This window comes from Electrona antarctica (genome assembly GCF_951216825.1).
Source record: "Electrona antarctica genome assembly, chromosome: 1".
NCBI classification, from domain to species: domain Eukaryota; kingdom Metazoa; phylum Chordata; class Actinopteri; order Myctophiformes; family Myctophidae; genus Electrona; species Electrona antarctica.
In genome coordinates, this window is record NC_136806.1 from 53,862,053 (window position 1) to 53,883,741 (window position 21,689).

Sequence of the window (21,689 nt, forward strand, 5' to 3'; positions counted from 1 at the left end):
CAGTTTACCAACTCACCGCGATTCAATGCCTCTTAGTTGTACTTCACCTTCAATTAAATTGAATTGAGAGAGAGAGAGAGAGAGAGAGAGGATAGTTGTTTAGAGTTAACACTAGAGAAAGTAGGAATGCTAAAAGTTTAAACAAACCCTCACCCTAACCCATAACCTCCCACGGGGCAGCACACCTAAACCTAACCTTAACCCATGTCTAACCAATGACTAGTCTGGAATAAGTATGCACCCCGGATTACACACGTATACTTTTATCCGGCAATCAATGTGTTCACATTTTTCATTGTTTGAAATGCATTTTCTTAAATGGATAGATCGACATATTGATTCTGATGACATGACACCACCGTCCACAGGAAATTCCTGTGGCTAATTAAACAGTTTAGATTTTTTGTCAAATTATGATTATTTTAGTTTGGGGGGTCACAGCCTGAAAAGGTTAAGAACCACTGCACTGCAGATTGTTATTCAATAATTCACATTATCACATAATCCTGACACATTGAGTTTTACAATTTGAATGATGGAAGTTTAGCAATTTGCAGGGCATATGTATCTATCTATCTATCTATCTATCTATCTATCTATCTATCTATCTATCTATCTATCTATCTATCTATGTGACACAAAAGTTGATTCAAGATATAGGCTAAAGTCTTCCACATATTCGCTTTTGGGAGGCAAAGAAAAAGAAATTCAGTGAAAACACGAATCCCCCTTTCCTTGGCTGTAGGCCTATAGCCAATCACATACATTGACACAGTATAGCCTCCTATCTGCCGCACATCTTCCAAGGTCAACCGTTATGCAATGACTTACCGTGTGTGTGTGCGTGTGTGCGCGCGTGCGCGTGAGAGTGTGTGTGTGTGTGTCACTTTGTGTGTGTGTGTGTGTGTGTCACTGTGTGTGTGGGTGTGTGTGTGTGTGTGTGTGTGTCACTGTGTGTGTGTGTGTGTGTGTGTGTGGGCGCGTGCGTGCGCCTTATCATGTGGTTCAACTTTGTTATTGCAAAAGTGGCCAAACCCCCCCCCCCAAAAAAAACTACACATCCCAACAGACATAGCGACACACTTGCTTCACTATAGTTTCACATAAGAGTGTAGTTCACTCTCTAGTTGCAAAAACCAATCCGTGCGTGATAGCCGACAGATAGTAGCCTACATTCATTAATAAATAAACAGTTGGAGCGTGATGGCGGAATCAGCAGCATGTCCTCCAGTGTTCCAGCTAGGAAGACCTCGGTACGACCAGGTAAAAACAAGTAAAATACATCTTTATTTAGCTGTTAATTTAATTGCATTTCGTGTCGGTTTAGTTTAGCAGATCAGCATCCATGGGGGCTTGGTTGGAAGGAATGCACCGTGAACGAAAGCACTGCTTTTTGCACTAGTGCATTCCTCCGAGCCCTGGATGCTGCCTGCTGACACCCTGTCTAAGCGAAAGTTGCCTTTGATGCTCGTTGTCTTTGTCTGTGCAAAAAAAAAAATACACCGAAACCATGATAATTGAGAAACTTGAAGTAGGACCTGAGTTTTATAGTTTAGCCAGGATGGGTTTGGGTTTGTTTTTGATCTACGATGATCACGACGCGTCCTTCGCTATATCGCGACAGCAGCTCGGCTGCCCGGCCAGAGAAAAGAAGAAGCTGCAGAACATTGTCCAAAACATTTCTCAGATAAATAAATAAACGATATGCTACAAAAACTGCAGAGGAAGCTCGCAGCGCGGCACAGTGAGTGAGTAGATCTGCAGCCAACATGGATAAAGTGGTTGACAACATGATTGTGAATTTGTGATGATGCTGTAAAACAGACCCCGGACGCTTTGAGAACCAGTGAACCTAGGATATAGCTTTGGATTCTATCAATGATGAAAAGGTTAATATGGCTGTCCTGACCACCAGCATTTCCCTGATGTGCGTTCCTTTAGAGTTTAGGCTAATCTGGTAGTATGTGTGTGTGTGTGTGTGTGTGTGTGTATATATATATATATATATATATATATATATATATATATATATATATATATATATATATATATATATATATATGTATTAGCTTGTGATACTACTAATTTATCTTTGCATATTTGATCCAATATGCAATTGATACAATTAGGCATAACATATTGGTGAATAGATTTGTGTAGATATGAAGAGCGTATACCAAACGCACTATTTACAAGGTCAGTTTTTATCAAGTATATAGCTAGATAACACAGGGGTGCCCAAAAGGTAGACCGTGATCTACCAGTAGATCACAAAGGCTGTGCAGGTAGATCACATGACATGCCCCTAAAAATATATAATTAAAAAAGGAAAAAACTAAAGGCATCTGCCACTTAAATTAAGGCGACTTCATTGATTGACATCAAATAGGTCCTGTCAGCTCAAACCCACAATGAAATATTGTGTTTTGAAGAGTGTTGCGCACAAGCATTACATAAGTTATACAAAAGAAAATAAAATAAAACAGTACCAATTCCAATTTTCCCCTCTATATATTAGTCCAGTAATAATGTAATTTGACCTCTAACTAATTGCAAACATATCAAACTAGGGGGTTTTCATGATGCTGAATCCATTCCAAGCATTAGTTTTGCATAAAAACACTCATTGGGCTAAATTTGGCCATAGCAACATGCCAAAATGTGATGATGTCAGCACATTTGGGCAAGTTGAAAAGGTTTGCCTTATATTGGATGTCTATGGTGGCCGTACTGTACAGGCCATTTTCAACACTTTCCCCTCAGACAATTCCAGGCAACTTTTTTTCTGTTATTCAGGATATATTGAAGATGCAAAATCAGCTGAGTTCGGTTTTTTTGCAATTAGTTAGAGGTTGATCCTGTATTTTCCATAGATTTCCGTTTGTCTTAAATATAATGCCAGAACCGCAATTCCAAAGCCCCTTCAGGTACATTTTTAAACTATTTTCAGCAATGGGATAATTGTTTGGTAGATCTTGTTTTGCTGGTAATTTTTAAAGTAGCTCTCAAGTAAAAAAAAAAAAAAAATGCGGGCACCCCTGAGATAACATATAAGATAGACAAGTAATTCACAATATAGCTTAAACCCAGGATAACACATTAAGGCGTAATGAAACACTTGTTTCCAATGTGGTCTTACAGCATAAATAAAAGTAAATAGTCCAATAAATTACACAGCACCAATAAATTGCGTGGCACCAATACAACTGTTTTTTCCCAGTTTCAAGCTTGGGTGTCCCAAGACCCGACACATGTTTCTAAAACACTAAAATGGCCCATGCAGTTAAAACAATAACACTTTGTTTCGAGTGCTTTGATGTTTATCAGAACATGGAGGTATACCAGAACAAATAACGGATCCAAGACTTCAGTGACTTATTTACAAATTGCTGCTCATTGACTTTGTTCTGATTGAGCATCACTATCAAGTAAATAATTCCCTAGTCCCATCACTATGTCTTAATATTTCTGGAGTGGAGACTTGCCTTAACTGACCTAATCGGTTGATTTAACTTAGCCTACTGTAAGAGGCTAGCCAACAGGAAATTCCAGGAAGGTCACTTTAGGTTTCAGAGATGGAAAACAACAATATTTGTTTTTGGGATGAAAGATAATTTGTCTCTGTCGGGTGGAAACCTCATTCTGTTCAAAACTGTTACTTTTCAGGATTCAAATAAAAAAAATAGCAAAAGTAGCAAACGCACAAGCTAATTCATCCTAGTAAATATTTAAGAAATTATTTAAGGCCCCGTCCACACGTAGCCTTTTAAAACAGAGCTTTTTATGCGTTTAGTAATGACTATCCATGAAGTGCACTGCGCTTCCATCACCCTTTTTCAAGTTTCCCCCCAAAAATGACAGTTGTTGACTGCAATACATAACATTTCAATATGTTGACTTTAGTTGTAGTCATAAAGAGCCATTCGGTAAAAAAGAGAAAAAGAAAAAAGATAGCCTTTGCCTCAGGGGCACCACATCCTTTTTTGTATACTAGAGACACTACTCCCCTTTCCCAGTCCACTTCCTCCCAGGTGCTTCTGTGTTTATTCCTACTAACAACAGCACTACATGTTTAAGGTAGTGGTGCTGAGAGATTATGCTCTTGTGAGATTGCTTAATAGTGCTTAATTACGGTAGTAAATGTACTTAGTTACTTTCCACCACTGAGCGACTTTGGGATTCTAAGCTCACAGTGAGAAGTATATACGGTAGGTTTAAAGCGTTCATGTGGCCTATATATAGTCACTTCTTTTAGGCTTGTTTTCATAGACCTGGTTGCTTATTTCTCTCACAAAATCTGGTAGCCCTGGTGTCTGTGTGTGTGTATGTGTGTCTACTCTAGCGTGCTCCAGCTCGGCTGTGGAGCCCCAGCCTTGTTTTGTATTCCCAGGAGAGCTGGAACACATGCATAATTAACACAGTTCTTCAAACATGGAGCCTCTGCTCTGCTGCTATACCCTAGTAGTGTTACAAAACAGCTCTGCTGCAGTACACACTTACACATGCACAGTAGGCTGCCTGTCAGGGGTGGTGAAGACATACCATTAGGAATCAAGCCTGTCACCATTATTACATAATAATCACCTATTAAATCGCAATTATTTTTGCATAATCGTTTACAATAGGGTTGTCCCGATCCGATCACGTGATCGGAAATCGGGGCCAATCACGCCATTTTCAAATGATCGGAATCGCATCGGGTGCAAAAAGAACGTGATCGGGACAAGTATCAATATTATATCCATCCATATCATATTAGACTGGATATTGTCTGTGATTTTGTATATTGTACTATTGTGATATGGCATAAGTCTTCATTAAAAATATAAATATCGGATCGGGAAAAATCGGTATCGGCAGATACTCAAAATCAAATGTGACATTTCTAGTTTCCATGTTGAACAATATTCCCAAAGAAATCACACTCGTGTGAAGTGAGGGGCGCTCTTATCACCATGTACATCGTCATACATCACATTCCGTGCTCAGCCAATCAAATCATCACAAATGTGGTACACACAAGCACACAAAGCTGGGCATAGGAAGGGCTAAGCTACACCTTATTTAAAACTTTGAGCCATTGGCATGGCATGCATTGGCATGGCATCGCAATGCATTTTGAAGGTTACGTCATATGGTAGCCAGTCTATGGACTTTAATGTTTGTTTAGGGCACTACATGACGACGTAAAATGTCATGTGGTCAATGTGTCATTATATAGATATGTTCTAGTCACGTTCTTAGCTTACGCATGTTTCGCGATAAATGCATTTTACATATGTGATGTATTCCCATGCTTTTTGTTCTTGCCTAATGTAAGTCGCTCTGGATTAAGAGCGTCTGCTAAATGCCTAAATTGTAAATTGTAAATTGTAATATAAATACAGTGGGTGCACCTCACTTCACACAAGTGTGCAAAGGTATAAAATAATTTAATGTAAATGTAAATTCTTTGTTTATTTAAGTTACTAGAGAAGTTCTGGCCGCTACACACGGCCCTCACACCTAAGTTGCACCACCGATCCGACTGAGTGTTTGATTACACTTTAATGTGTTATCCTGGGTTTAAGCTATATTGAAGTGAATTACTTGTATATCTTATGTGAAAATAAATTGTCTAGTAATATAGTAGGCTATATGTCTGTTTATCAAGGTACATGCATGATATGAAAAAAAAAAAAAAAAAGGTAAACCCAACCTCTCCAAACTCTTCACTACATAGCCGATAACTGCAAGATATTGCAGAAACCTAAATAACAGTTTAGAATGTATTTGGCTGTGGACCCCCATCTGAAAAGATTGTGTCCCAGTGACCTCCATTTAGATATATTATATTACGAACGGTATAAAACACTTGAGAGTTTCACATGCATTCCCCTTTTTTCTTCCCTCCACGCTTCGAGAAGGGTTGAACATTGTTGTGGGGTGCATACGTTAGTCCGTAAGTCCGACATACCAATACCAATAGCTCCGACATATGTGGCCGGTTAAGACACATACATGGCTCACCCGTGGCCTCCGCGTGTAGTTAGGGTTAGGGTTTGGGGTAGTTAATAATGAATTGCATTTTTATAGCGCTTTTCCAAGTGCTCAAAGCGCTTTACAATGGTTCATTCATTCATACATTGGGAGGTGAAGCGGCGAACAGTCGACGCCAGCGTCCTCACTTCCCACATTCACACACTAATGTTGGCAAGCTCACACCAACCAACTCATTGGAGGTAATGTAGGGTTCAGTGTCTTGCCCAAGGACACTTCGACATGTGGACAGGAGGAGCCGGGATTCGAACCGCCGACCCAGGGATCATTGGACAACCTGCTCTACCTCCTGAGCCACAGCCACAGTTTGGGGTAGGGTGTCGGACTATTGCGTGTCGGACGGTTAGTACGTCGGACCAAAGATATATGCACCCGGACGTCGTTTGTTTCCTGACCTTCAATCTTGAACCTGACACTTGAAAGATAATTAAAAGGGATAAGAGTGCATATTTACTGTCTTTCTAACACTGTGCTGCCTGGCCGCGCTTCATAAGTGATAAATGGCTCGGAGGGATCTCATAAAAGCTGCCATGTTTTTTTCTCCCATCTGGTTTGCCAAAGAGACTCTTGGCATGCACCGCCATCAGGGCTTTTGAAACTGTTGGCACAAAGGCTTTAGCCTGGCCGGCATCCGTGCCCATGTTTTTGAAAGGGAACAGAAAACCAAATGCTTCACACTCACAAGCACTTTGAAGCAAGACACCCTACTTACATTTAGACCTGTCACAATTATTACACAGGCTAATCGCCTGATTGCAATGGTTTTAGATAATCATAATTGTTTTGCATAATCATCATCTGTTGAAAAAAATGTGGAGGCTGATCTACAAGCTCACAACGCATTGTGAGCTTGTAAATTTGCTATTTTTTAAAATGTATTTCAATATACCATTTTTATATATTGTTGCTGTCGGGCAGAAACCTCTTATGTCCATGTTTATATGTATGTCTTTAATACTTGATCATTCTAATCTACAGCCTCACACAAAAGCATCAAAAGTAGCAGATCCACAAGCTTGATACATGGTGCAAAGTATCAAGTTTTGAGCTTGTCAATCTGCTACTTTTGCTATTTTGGAATTTGAATCCCCAAAACTATATAGTTTTGCACATATGAGGTTTCTACCCGATAGAGACGGCAATCATCATCTATTGAAAATATTGAATTGAGAGTTGATTGTGATTAGATTAGATTGGCTAGTTCTGCTATTTTTGGATATATATATTTTAATATAATGGCCTGTTTTGGCCTGTTGGTACCGGACGTTGGCAGTATTTATATGTTTCAATGTTCAAAGCTAATTACACAATTAGTTAATTAATCACAATGATTTATCATATGATGACAATTACTTACACTTGGCTGTCTTGTCTTTTCTCCCTGGGATTAATTAATAACATGCCAGGATATCGCCCTGTTGAAGACCCCTGATGTAAAGTGTATTTCATGTAGCTCTGTAGTTACCACAACAAGTAATTTAACTACAGTCACGTCAGGCATTGCATTGCTTTCTTTTGGAAGACCAGGCTGAGGCCCATTCCCAAATCCCTTCTACATCCTAACAGTTTAAAAAAAAAGAAGAAAAAAAGCAGTGGTTCGCAAACTTTGTCATGTCAATATTTGGCTGCGGACACCCATCTCAAAATATTTTATTCCAGGGACCCCCCAGAAGCAAAGATTTGAGTTCAAAAGGTTTGCAAAAAATGTCAAGATATTTTCAAAAATAGCAGATCTATGAATGTCTCACAAAGTGACACAGTATCTGCTATTTTTGAATAGCCAAAGTATAAAATGACACAGATGCCTTCCCGGTTTTAATGTGTGAGTGTTCACGTATTGTATTGTATTACTGTATTATTACTGACTGGTAAGACTACCTCATTTATAACCTCATTTCATAGGAACCATAATGGATTTTTCAAATCCTTCACCTTCCCTCAGCATTTGAGAGGTGCTACTATTCATATTCATCAAGTCATTGAACTTTAGCATCCATGGTTAAAAGGTAACTGTTGGCTTCTGATGGCATGAAATTCATTAACTCGCAAAAACAAAAGCCAAATGGAACAAAGCTGTCCACTGTGTGTGTGTGTGTGTGTGTGTGTGTGTGTGTGTGTGTGTGTGTGTGTGTGTGTGCGTGCGTGTTCAATGGGGTTCTTGGGGGGTTCCAAGGGGTCCCCAGCAAAATTATAGCAGCAAAGACAAGCTACTGTAATTGAAAATAGCATCGCGAGCTTGTATAATTGCTATTACAGTACAAAAAAGAAAACCTTGGAATCAACATTTGTGAATTTTTTAAAATACACAAATCGTGCGTGCGTGCGTGCGTGCGTGTGTTGGGGTCCCTGGCCTGTTGGGAGCTTGTCGATATGCTATTTTTCGTCTGTTGTTCAACTATTCTTTGGCTATTGTCCGGCTGTTTTCAGCATCTTTCTATGCTGTCCTAAATGTTGATGTCTTCACATGATGTCATGAGTGTAGGCCTAGAGTAATACAAATTACTTATTATTGTTCTGCATAATTAGTACTTTTACTTTTCGTAATTTACGTATATTTTTATGCCAATACTGCCAGCACTTTTACTCATGTACATTTTGATTACCAGATTTGTACTTGTACTGTGGTATTGTGGTATTGATACTTTTACTTAAGTAAAACATTAGAATACGTTTTCCACCAATGACCTCAAGACATCGGTTAACTAGAGGGGAGAAAAAAAGGTTTTGCAAATCACTGAACATCAATAAACTTATAATAAATGATTATACATTCTTCATCCTGTTTGTCTCTCTGCAATATTATGTCTCTGTTCTCTATGACTGTTATCCATTTGCAGAAAGTGTATATCGTCACTGTGGAGTGGAAAAACTGTTACTTTTCAGAAACAACTTTCCTCAGTGTTTGATTGCGAGTTATTAGTAACTTAAATGCATATACAGTACAGGTCCATTATTTGATTATTCTTTTGAAAAATATCCCTTTTTTTCTGCACATGAGATTTTGATTTATCATGCTTTAGAGAAACACAAACTTTCCACACTGACAGCACCCGGTCGGGTGCTGTCAGTCACAGTCACAGTCAGCCAAGTCTTTCCACTGCTTTTGTATTGATTGCATACTTTACTTCACCCTTTTTCCAAAAAATATATATGTTAATGACGTTTAGAAGATTTTTAACACTTTCCTGGGGGTCTTTATGTTTGTAATATGTGGTTTTAGATATTTTAGATTTTAGCAGTGAGCCCAGTGTCTCTGATGTCATGGACACTGGGCTCACTTACAGGTACTTCCTGGACTTGTGCAAAGACTATACAAGCCTGTGTATTAAAAACATAATAATAATAAAGCACGCACATCCACTCACTAAAGTACCACTAAAGTACCACCAGGTGCCGGGCAGAGGTCAGAATACAAAAACAATCTAGTCTGCACACTGGATCATGTTCTAACCAAGTAATTTGTTTCTGTCTCTTCCAGGGTTCTTTCCTGGGTCGTCTGAGGCATTTTGTAGACATCATTGACCCCAGCACCCTCTTTGTGTCAGAGGTAAACATTACACTTCAGTCCACTTACATCTCACTACACTATATGCAACCAGTGGTTCTCAAACTGGGGTCTTTGGGGGGTGGTTCCAGCTAGGGGGGTCCCTTATAGCAGGGGTTCTCTCAACCTTTTGGCCCATAACCAGGTACCCATTGGAGGGTTTGTCCAAGTACCCCCTCATCCTCGCAACAGCGATAAGCATATACTTACAACCAACCAAACGTGTACATTCAGATGCCATTAGAACTATTTGTATTAAAAACCTTTCAGTCAAAATCATTCAGACCCATTTCATATAGTCATAAACAGAAACCACTACTAGCCTACAATATGAATAAGTCATTTTATTCACATTGATTGAGTTCAAAACCTGACAGCACACTTTTCAATTAGATAGAAAAAAACCAAAACGAAACTGTGAATTATATCGCGGACCCCCTGGCTATGTGTCGCGGACCACCCCACTTTGAGAACCGTGGCCTTATAACATCGAAGACAATATAATATAACCACTGTAACGCTATATAGATACAGGGTAACAGGTACGGTCGCCCCTTTTCCATCTCGCCCCACTACTCTACCTAGCTGTAAATAACAAACATAATTCATGTTGTTGATTATATAAAAGGTATTATCATATTAATTTATCATTGTTAAGTTCACGCTGTATATCCACAGGCATAATAGCATGATGATGCCATTACAAAACATAGGCTACATGGAAGAAATTTGTTAAATAAAACGAAATTAACTGCTAGAAGGTCCTAAATTAACTTAATTAAGCAGTCACCGTCTCTGTGTCATGTTCTTTCTAAATTTGACAGAGTATAGAGATCAACTACTATACAATCAAATAAATCTGTATACAAGATCATTTCACATTTCAGAGAGGGAGGGAAATACTAAATTAACTGTTAAATACATTAAAAACTTTCGCGGGGGCGAGTTGGTAAAGGGGCGAGTGGTTTGGTATTCAGATACAGTACATCAGCTAATTGAAAATTGTGTTGTAAGCTTGTAGAACTGCTATTTAAAAAAAAGGTGTGAGAGCCACTGTCTTCAACATTCTTCTTATCTTTCATTCTTTATCATTCATAACACATGAATTCCATGTCTTGTATGCTGATACATTACATGATATGTCCCAAACTGATTCAAATTCAAAAACGGCAAAAGTAGCAGATCTACAGTGCAAGCTCGAGCTAGCGGATCTGCTACTTTTGCTATACTTTTGTGTGACGCTGTAGTACGATCAAGTATAGCTTGACTGGTTACTAGAGTGATTATGTTTACTTGTTTATTGGAGATTATGTAATGGGTATTGTAATTTTGCTGTAAATATTATTAGAATGTATACTTTTTTGTATTTGATTGGGTGTTTTTTAAACTATAGTGTCACTGTATTTTTTAGAAAAGTCTCCTGTGGACAAGTGGTGAAAACTAGCACATGTGCTAACACACTGTAAACGATGCATCTACAATTTGTACAACTGTGCAATGAGCAATGCAATTGTTATGTCCATATCAAATAAATAAACATAAGTAGTAGGGCGTTAAATTTACGAAACAACAGAAACATTTAAAAGACGGAGGTAAGAGGTTTGTGCCTGACAGCAACACTATGCAGTCTAGAGACAAACAGAGACCTTTTTGTCTGTCTGTAGAGGCGACTGAAAGAGTGCATCCAGTTGCTGGACGATTTCAAACATGGCACACTTCCTCCCGGAGTGACAGATGGTCAGGTGAGTGCTGCTGTGATACAATACAATACAGCAGTGCAGTGCAATGTGAGGAAGAAATCATATTAAAACTGAGAGTAGACTGAAGCTGATTATGATTCATCAAACTACTGTGGAGAGCCGATCAGAGCTCTGTGGTTCAAAGATGAGGCTGGTGTTTCACAGGAGTTGTTTTATTCCCTTAATGTTACAGGTGTGGTTCTGAAACAAATACAACAAATACACAAATCAAATAATATATATGTATATATCAATTTATATATATACAATATATACAATATATATATATATATTGTATATATATATATATATACAATATACAATTTAACTTATGCAAAAACATAGGACTTAACATGAAACTAACAAACATGACTCACTTGCTTTTCCATGGACGCACACATGAACAGAAAAGGCTCAACACTGCACACCAAACTTTTCTCTTCTAGAGCTGTGGTCCAGCTGCCTTACATAGCAATCAGTGAGTTCTGTCCTATAATGCTAATTGGCCCCACCTGGAGGGCCTTTTCAACACATATTATTTTATTATGATTGGTTATATGCAACCTTATTTCCAGCCTTATGTTATTCATCTCTTACTCTCTTACTAATACACCAACTCACTCGCCGTCAAGAACGTCTTCGCACGTCAGTTTTCCAATGGCGCTCGGTGCCAAGATCGTCGTATTATATTTTTATTGATTCAGAATGGTCTCGCTGATATCCACCGTAATAGTGCTGTGTGCACTGCACTATTATACTGCACTGCACTGTACTATTAAGGTATTTTTTCAGATGGGCAGCAACTGACGCGCCAAAGGCCTGCATTTTGTTTTGTACGCGTGGAGAAGTTGAGGGGCGAGAACTCAAATGCAAGCGTATTTATGTGGGCGTGGTCCCGTGAAATTGTCGCGTGCGTGCTTGCTCGACTGTCTAGACCTGGATTGTTTGGTTTTATTATTATTGATTGCATTATTATACTGCACTATTATACTGCACTGCACTATTGCACTGCACTTACTGCACACCACACACTTGAGATTGTAGATCGTCTTAAAATGTAAAATGCATTGATTCTGATTCATCGTCTCCTGTTTTTTTTTCCGTAGCTGTGGGAAGCCCAAAAGGTCAAGCAGGTAAGTGTCTGGGCGAGCTCAGATGTCAGCCCAGGTTTGACTGTGGATTCCACCATGATGCAGCCACAGCAACACCCACAGCAACAGCAACACATAGTGGCCGTAGCAACATGGTAAAAGCGTGGTGACGACAGTGTCATGCTCTGTCCCTGCGCAGGCCATCATTCACCCCGACACAGGCGAGGAAATCTTCATGCCATTCCGAATGTCAGGTATGACGTCACAATGAAGATATCTGTGCACAGCTCAACCATTAAATCCCTCCATTATTATTATTATTATGAATCCATTGTTTGTTGTTTTACGCCCGATTATAATTTTTACAGGTTATGTGCCATTTGGAACACCAATCGTGAGTCTTATGAGATCCATGGTTTATTTTTATATTTCCATAAATTATTTGTGTACAATATGCAACTTTCTGCGCAAAGTTGACTGCTGTATGTGAATGTTCATTTGCCAAAAGGCACTCATAAATAGGGCTGGGCAATTCATATTTATTTATTAATATATAAATGAAAAAAATATATATATAAAACTGATATTTAGAACCATTTTGTAGGCCTACTGTAGGATAACAGCAGTTATTTGTGTTATTATTATTATTATTAATAATAATAATAATAATAATAACAATATTAGTAGTATTAGTATTAGTATTATTTGCTAAATAGAAATGGATACTTTTGTTTAAAGGACGACTTCAACAATTTTCATTATTATAGTACCATTTTTGTCTCAGAGACATCATCAATGGGGAATCCAATTCAATTCAAAGGGCTTTATTGGCATGAGAAAACATACGTTTACATTGCCAATGTAAACGTATGCTAATTGAAACTGCAGGCTTTCTATTCCTGGAATGTTAGCATGCTATAATGGAAGCCATTGTTCTCCTGATAACAAATTGATGATGTCTCTATTAGGCGGGACTCTCAAGTGTCCACAGCCCTCTTATGAGACACAGACTGAGTACAAAAGATAGTACCAATTTATCATATTAGTGCATATTAGTGTAGATCAATTATATGGTGCAAAATAGGTGAAGTCGTCCTTTAACTCAGTAGTTAAAATGTTAAGATGGGGCTGAGTTTAGCTCCAAGTGTATTTGCAGCATGACAAATATCGACATTCAAAGCTGATAAGGTAGTGTGGAAATAACGTTTGACGACAGCCAAAACGCGGAAATGCAGAGGCGTTGTCCGAATATTACTAACCCTAACTCTAAACCTAACCCTTACCTCAGTCTTAACCGGCCCGTAAGTCCCCTAACCTCATATCAGTCTTAACCCATTCTGGACGGTAACCCCTTTTCGTGTTTTAACTAAGCATTATGTTATACTTTAGCTATTGAAAAATAGCAGATCTACAAGCTCATAGTGCGCCACCGAGTGGCGCGCTACAAGCTTGTAGGTCTGCTATTTTTGAAAAATCGTAAAAATGCGGCACAAATCTTTGAATATATATTCTTTCAGAGCGAACGTTTTTCTTATTTCTACGTCAGACCTAAATGGGTTAACCGGCCATGCAAGTCAGTTTCACAATGTTTTAGCTTCAGCGGCAGTAATTTCACTTCCGTGTTTCCTAATCGCAGCGGAGAATACATGCAGTCGGCGAGCCTGCTGGCTCGATTGTATTCGAGTGATAAGTAACCTACTGGTGATCATCGGTTGATGACATTCAAAGCGGGTGCTCAAGACTCAAGAGCGGTAATAGTTTCACACAGGTTTATCACAGCAATGCTGGGTGCTATCTTTGGCATTCAGCGACCAAAATTCAACTCCTGTTCCATTGAACGGTTAAGCCAAGGATAGACGAGCCAAATGCTCTGTGAATGGCGATCATATCGTTTATAGAAATGATCCGCAAATCAATCTTGTTTTGATCAAGAATCCGAGATATTAGGATTCTAAAAACTCCGTTCCCATAGAAAGCAGACTTTTGTCATCGCACCGGAACCGCAGTGTTACAGGCGCTAGCAGAACAGAGACGTCCAACGATCTTGGTGACGAGGGCCAAAGGACCAGAAGGCTTCAAAAGACGTTCTAGGCGGCGAATAGTACAGCGTCACACAAAAACATAAAATGTAGCAACACGTTGTCGAGGTTGTTGAGGTTGTTGATCTGTTGTTTGATACTTTTTAATTAGAATCCTGAAAAGTAACAGTTTGCCGACAGGGATATAGGGACAAAATAATAGCGTATTATGGAAGTCATTATCGCCCAGCCCTGCCTCATTAATAGTCTTGTTTGGGTCTTGGTGAAATGCATCTTTGGGATGATACATTTCAGCCGATAACAAGCTGTTTATATCCTGGTTCCATTCAGGTCATTGGTCTGCTCCTTCCTAATCAAACAGTGGTTTCTACCATTATTTGGCAGGTACAGTAACAGTAAGAATAAGACATTGTTTACAGTACTGTATGTCAGCCATTCCCAACCTGTAGGGCGGCGCTCACGGGTGGGCTGTGAGGATGCTATTATGTTATAATAATATATGCAAAATAATTGGAAAAATTCTAATGATAATATAACATTAAAGGTAGGGGGTAGTGATATTTGTTTTGGTTGCTAGAGTGTTTGTTCAGTGCCTCTCCAGCTCACGTGCTCTGAAAATGCACGCAGCCCACCCATCTGACCACTTAACACGGACGCCGAATGTTAAGTGGTCAGATTGATCACAAGGTGGGTTGCGAACGCTTTTGAGATTGGGCCTTGATCCATAAATGGTTGGGAACCGCTGGCTTATCTCATACAATTTGAAAACGCACAATAGAGCCACACCACTTTGCCTCATGTGTCTGTCTGTCTGTCTGTCTGTCTGTCTGTCTGTCTGTCTGTCTGTCTGTCTGTCTGTCTGTCTGTCTGTCTGTCTGTCTGTCCTGTCTGTCTGTCTCTCCCTCACTGCAGTGGCTGAATCAGAGTCACAATGCCTGTGTGAACTTTGCCAACCGCAACGCTACCAAGGTAAGAAGTACAAGCAGTACAAAGAATATCTGGTCAGTCAGAGTCAGATACAGATGAGTCAGATACAGAACATAAACGTATCTGTACAGAATACAATAGAAGTAGCCTTGTAGCAACACGTAAATATAATGTTTGTATAACATTGTATTATTTTGCGCCCACACCAGCCTACGCCTATGTCCAAGTTCCTTCAGGGTTATGCAGGAGCAGTGACCAGTGCTGTATCCATCGCTGTAAGTGTCCTTGGATTTTCATTCATTTAATTGAAACCACTCATGCCCTATATATAAATGTTCAAAAATAGTAGATATACAAAACAAAAATTGCAGACTTATTCCCAACTAACATACTGGTGTGCTGTTACTTTGAAGGTGGGACTGAATGTGTTGATTCAGAAGGCCAACAAGTTGAGTCCGGCCACCCGAATGATCATCCAGAGACTTGTCCCGTTCCCAGCTGTGGGTATGTATTCATACTTCATAGTGCCAGCTGTGGGTATGTATTCATACAGTTGGAGGCCATCGATATTGTCCTTTTCTTTTTGCTGAGGTTTGCGTGATCTGCGCAAAACCCCTTTTGGTGTTTTAAACATTATGTTATAATTTAGCTATTGAAAAATAGCAGATCTACAAGCTCATAGCGCGCCACCGAGTGGCGCGCTACGAGCTTGTAGGTCTGCTATTTCTGAAAAATCGTGAAAATATTTATTTCAGAAAACTGGAGGATTTAGAAGGATTTTTTTAAATTTTGAGGTCAGGCCTAAATGGGTCAAATGATAAGGGACAATATCGGTGGCACCCAACTGTACTTCATAGTCCCAGCTGTGGGTATGTATTCATACTTCATAGTGCCAGCTCTGAAAATGCATGGGGGTTCAGCTGTCATGGGTTGGGCTGGGTTTAGACCGTCGTGAGGCACACATTCACACACCATTGGTGTGTGAATGTGAGAAGTGAGGACGCTGGCATCGACTGTTCGCCGCTTCACCTCCCAATGTATGAATGAATGAACCATTGTAAAGCGCTTTTAGCACTTGGAAAAGTGCTATAAAAATGCAATTCATTATACTTGTAGTTCTGCACAATGTCACATAATAACAGCCATGTCGGGCCTGTGTTGCTCTCCCTGTCCTCCTCAGCCTGTGCTAACATCTGCAACGTGGGTCTGATGAGGCACAACGAGCTGTCTGAGGGCATCAGCGTTCTGGACACCAACGGTAACGTGGTGGGTTCGTCCAAAATCGCCGCCAGGCAGGTGAGTGACCAACTGCTGGCAAGCCTGGACACACTCAAGTTAGAATAAAAAGAAATACAAATAATTGAATAGAAATTCACAATGAAATTCACTGCGGAGGCTGGGGGCTCGAATCCACCGTGGTGCATCCGGCCGGCTTTGTCGAGTGTCTACATCATCGGTTCTCAACCAGTGGTCCGGGGATCACCAGTGGTCATTGCGGGGGTTCCAGGTGGTCCCCAGCTAAATGATGGAGAGTTGATAACCAAATGGACCCTTACAGATCTTTAACTCTTGAGAGCATACAATTTGGTCCATGTGATTTCATTTTATGCTCTCAAGAGTTAAATTATTGTTAAACATCTGTTAAACAAGTCTCCACAATTAGAGAATGTAGAAGAATTGTTCTTTTGATTAACTTTTGCCTGTCATCTCTACAATAAAATATTTAAAGTTTTAGGAATGAGAGGCCAAACCGTTTGAGCCAAACCATTTGAGCCGTGGCTCAAATGCCAAATCATTTTTATTTTTTTACATTGTGCACTCTCAATTCATGGCAAATGGGTTTATTTCAGATTGTCTGACATGATCGGAGGGGTGAAAATGGAAAAGCAGGTTGCCATCAATTCCTGTTAGTCTCACATGTTTACACCTTTCACCTCATCTGTCCAATCTCCTGGGATGGAGAATGAAATCCAACACAGTTCAGCGTTTTTTAAATGAGGCATACCGTTTCTGCCGGGGAGGAACCTCAGATCCCCATTAGGACTGTCATCATGATTACGACATTTAAGTTGACGATTAATTGTCATACAAATATTTTTTTCTTTTCACGAAAGTGAAAGAGTGTCACGGAAAAGTAGTGAAAATAGCAGATGTACAAGCTCAAAATGTGTCACATTGCATGGGTTGTGAGCTTGTCGATCTGCTAATTAATTCCTCCCCACACACATTTGTGTGTTGTCACTGCTGTTGACAAGAAGTGGGCAAAGGATCATTTACTTAAATGAAATGTAAAGAAACCAGGTCCGTATGGTCACCAGTTACCACAGTGGGGGCAGCCATGTTTGTTGTTTGACGTCATCGGGTGACGGCGCTGATGGCCAATCAGCCGCTGCATCAGATTTTTGATGCAAACTGACACACTGGACACACTGGAGCCAGGCTAATTTAACCCATTGAGACCTGGAACGCATCCATGTCACGTTAGCGTTTAACCACATTAACCATTAACCCATTTTGGGGCGGGAACCCGTTTTGGTGTTTTAAACATTGTTATAATTTAGCTATTGAAAAATAGCAGATCTACAAGCTCATAGCGCGCCACCGAGTGGCGCGCTATGAACTTGTAGGTCTGCTATTTTTGAAAAATCGTTAAAATGTGCCTCAAATCTTTCCGAAAATTGTCATGATTTAGAAAACATTTTTTTTTAAATTTCGACGTCAGGCCTGAATGGGTTAAGAAAAAAAACACAAAAAGTGGTGAGATAGGAGGTTTCTGCACGACAGCAACACTATGCAATATGTCCCTCGTGCAGGCCATCATGGAGACGGCCTTCACACGGGTGGTCCTGCCCATGCCTATCTTTGTCCTGCCCCCCATCATCATGTCCTACCTCGAAAGGTGTGTAAGCTGAGTTAATTCCACTTACTATACAATACACACACACAAACACACACACACACACACACACACACAAAAAAAAGATAATTCATTTTCTATTAAGGAGTACAACATCAGCAGTTACAAGGAAAGTTCACCCCCAGACAAACTTAGGCAGTGGTTCCCTATGGAGACACACATAGTCTCGTTTGTGTCTCCACTGCTGGTCATCAAATTATTGGCTTAGGAATGCGACAAAAGAAAAACAAAATCCATGAATTCAAGTCTCCATGAGGTGAATCTTATTTATTTTTTAAATATATTTAAAAAATAATAATAATTCACTGTCCCTTTCATCATGTAGTGCCCAAAACATTTTGGTTTTGGGCACTCAGTATACAATATATTCTGCCCGCACAATGTGCTATGGTTGCATTTTGTATAGAGGGTGCATCATCATCATCATCATCATACCCTGAAATTCAAGTGATGCGGGAACGTCTACTGAGTGGCAAAAAAACTACTTCCTGGCCTTGACAACCCATACATCCAAACAGAAATATCTGATTGCATTAAACGACATTAAACGGCGTTAAACTCACTTTGCCACTCGATTTTCCACTCGCATTCGCATACCCTCTATTTGTAGGTCACATACAGACTCCAGTGTCACAACAAGTTCCACAACAGCAACACTGACATTTTAACCCAAACAACACACATTGAAAAACATTGATAACAATTAATCTGACTGTGTGTACAGTAGGGATGCACCGAAAGGGAAATTATTGGCCGAAACCGAATACCGAATATAGGAAACAGTTGGCCGAAAACCGAATACCGAATATGATTAATATTATATATCTTTTTTCCTACCATTGCTGTCATGGCAAAGCTACCTGATTTATGGCAAAATAAATGGTATGGCAAAACTTAACTTAAATAATAATCACTATTATGGGTCCATAAAACATTTATTCAGCTCTTTTGAATGCATTATTTGCATACACTATTCGGTGATATATTTTCTGCCTATTCGGGCCGAAACCGAATAGGCCGAAAATGCATTTTCTGCTGGATATTTTCTGACGAATATTTTCTGACGAATATTTTCTGACGAATATTTTCTGCCGGATATTTTCTGCGGCCGAATATTCGGTGCATCACTAGTGTACAGTATTTGTTTATTTGGAGTTTAGACGAACAGTTCAAAGGACAGTACAATGTAATGTAAAATAATACCCAGGTTATACAGTACATGCATTCTCATCTACAAACTCACAACGCAGATCTGTCATTTTTGGTTAACGCAGCCATTGTAATTGATTGTTCCCAATTTCCCCATGTAGGCTCAGGTTCCTACGGAGCAACCGCAGATTGTTGCTTCCCGTCCACAGCCTGGTGTGCTTGGTTACGTTCAGCCTTTCTCTGCCTCTGGCCATCAGCCTCTTTCCACAGATGTCACAGGTACAGTATGCATTTAGCTGCCAATGGTGGGAGGGGGAGGGCAGCTGGGCTGGGATTCAAATTACGCACTCATCACTTGACATGTACAACCCCCCCACCCCCCCCCCACACACACACGTGCACACACACACACACACACACGTGCGCGCGCACACGTGCACGCACGCACGCACGCATGCATGCACGCACGCACGCACGCACGCACGCACGCACGCACACACACACACACACACACACACACACACACACACACACACACACACAAACCCTCACCCCGTCCCCCGCGTCTCTTCTCTCCCTTCCTCTACTCCTCCAGATGGGGTCTTCTCACATCTAATTAACGGACAGAATGATTTCAGGGTTTACGGACGAATCTACAGAACAGCACCGCTAATATACAGTATGTCGTTGCTGTCGGGCCCGAAACCTTGTATCTCCAAATATTAAAGATTGGGGAATATTATCTCTGTCGGACGGTCACTTTTCAGGATTCAAGAACAGATCCATGTATTTTGAGCCGCGTTTCGAGCTTGTCGATCTGCTACTTTTGTATTATTATGCAGTGTTATCAAGTGGGGCATTCATTTAAGAAAAAAACTGAAAAGGTTAGAATATGGAGATGGCGAGGTTTCTACCCGACAACAACAATATATTATTAACAAAGAGATTACAACACTTACATTAACCACTTCGGCCCTATATACATTTCGGCCATTTGAAAATTGCCTCATCTACAAGCTCACAATGCGTCTCGACTCGCGATGCGACACATTGTGACCTTGTAGATATGCTATTTTTTATACACTTGAAATGGGACATTCTGCATAATGAGTACTTTTGCTTTTGGTATACTTTAAGTAAAATTTTATTCCAATACTCAATTTCTATGTTCTTGACTTTTCTTTCATTCCCCCCGCCCCCCTTTCCCTCTGTGTTGTTGTTGTGCAGATTGATGTGTCTCTCGTTGAGCCAGAGATCGCCCTGGCCACAGACTGCAAGGTGCTGACCTACAATAAGGGCCTATGATAGATTGCACACAGCGGAGAGCCTGCACGACGAGGACAGCCAACCGGGATATCATGTAAATGAGGCTGCGCTAGGAATGAACTGTCATGGATCCCTGCCTGGACCCTATAGGGGTTCCATTTTATATACGGTCCGTCTACAGGACAAGGGACTTTTCTGCTGCATTAACATAGTGCACTAACTGGTGCTTAATACGCCACGGAGAACGAAGCATGGTAGAGAGAAATGGCAAACCAACGGCAACATAATAACAGATTAGGGCAAGGCAAGGCAAGGCAAGGCATGGCATGGCAAACTTATTTGTATAGCACAATTCAAAACAACAAGGCAATTAATTTGATGTGTGCTTTAAATAAAACATGTATTTCGGTCCTTGTCCACAAAGGACTGAAAGGGCATTTAATTATTTTTTTGTGAAATGGAAATGATAAACAGATTATTGATTGATTGATTACTGTATTAACAGTTTGCCAGTACAGTGGTACGATTATACAAAATGGTGCTAAAAGGATAACACAAAAATCCCTGAGGGCTTATTTCCATTGTGCCAGGTCCTGTGTATTCAATTCATCAAGAGAAGACGTCATATAATTACTACAGTATGAGTATACTATGTAGTTGATCTCATATCAGAGGGGGAGGGGATTCAGGTTCAGAATTAAATTGGGAGTTTCCTTTCTCAGCATTCGGGAGTGGTAGTTCCAGACTCTACTTGTGGAATAATAGTCTGGCCACGCGAGACTTCATAAAACATTTATACAGTTTTTAATTCAATATAATAATGAGATACTGCCAAATGTGAATTGTGCCATTCAGCAGTTGTAATTTGTCAATTGAAACAGCGAGCCATTGTGAAGCTTGTAGATATAGATTAGATAGTCATGCTAAATGCTTATGCTTGTGAAAGGCAGCCAACTGCATGATTGAATGATTGATTGA

General features: G+C 40.0%; 1 protein-coding gene across 1 annotated transcript; it reads left to right on the plus strand.

Moving 5' to 3' along the window:
* Window positions 1–1,201: 1,201 nt before the first annotated feature.
* Window positions 1,202–21,076, plus strand: sfxn5b (sideroflexin 5b). Its single transcript, XM_079500352.1, has 14 exons — window positions 1,202–1,263; window positions 9,518–9,586; window positions 11,248–11,325; window positions 12,429–12,455; window positions 12,613–12,667; window positions 12,782–12,807; window positions 14,783–14,836; window positions 15,365–15,421; window positions 15,589–15,654; window positions 15,793–15,883; window positions 16,560–16,675; window positions 18,193–18,278; window positions 19,607–19,724; window positions 20,673–21,076. The coding sequence occupies exons 1-14, from the start codon at window positions 1,204–1,206 to the stop codon at window positions 20,748–20,750; spliced, it is 981 nt and encodes a 326-aa protein (XP_079356478.1). The 5' UTR covers window positions 1,202–1,203; the 3' UTR covers window positions 20,751–21,076.
* Window positions 21,077–21,689: the final 613 nt, after the last annotated feature.

Coding starts and splice junctions, on each gene's coding strand:
- sfxn5b (XM_079500352.1), top strand. CDS start 1,204: ATGGCGGAATCAGCAGCATGTCCTCCAGTGTTCCAGCTAGGAAGACCT. Junction 9,587..11,247: donor GCACCCTCTTTGTGTCAGAG/GTAAACATTACA, acceptor GTCTGTCTGTAG/AGGCGACTGAAAGAGTGCAT. Junction 18,279..19,606: donor ATCATGTCCTACCTCGAAAG/GTGTGTAAGCTG, acceptor TTCCCCATGTAG/GCTCAGGTTCCTACGGAGCA.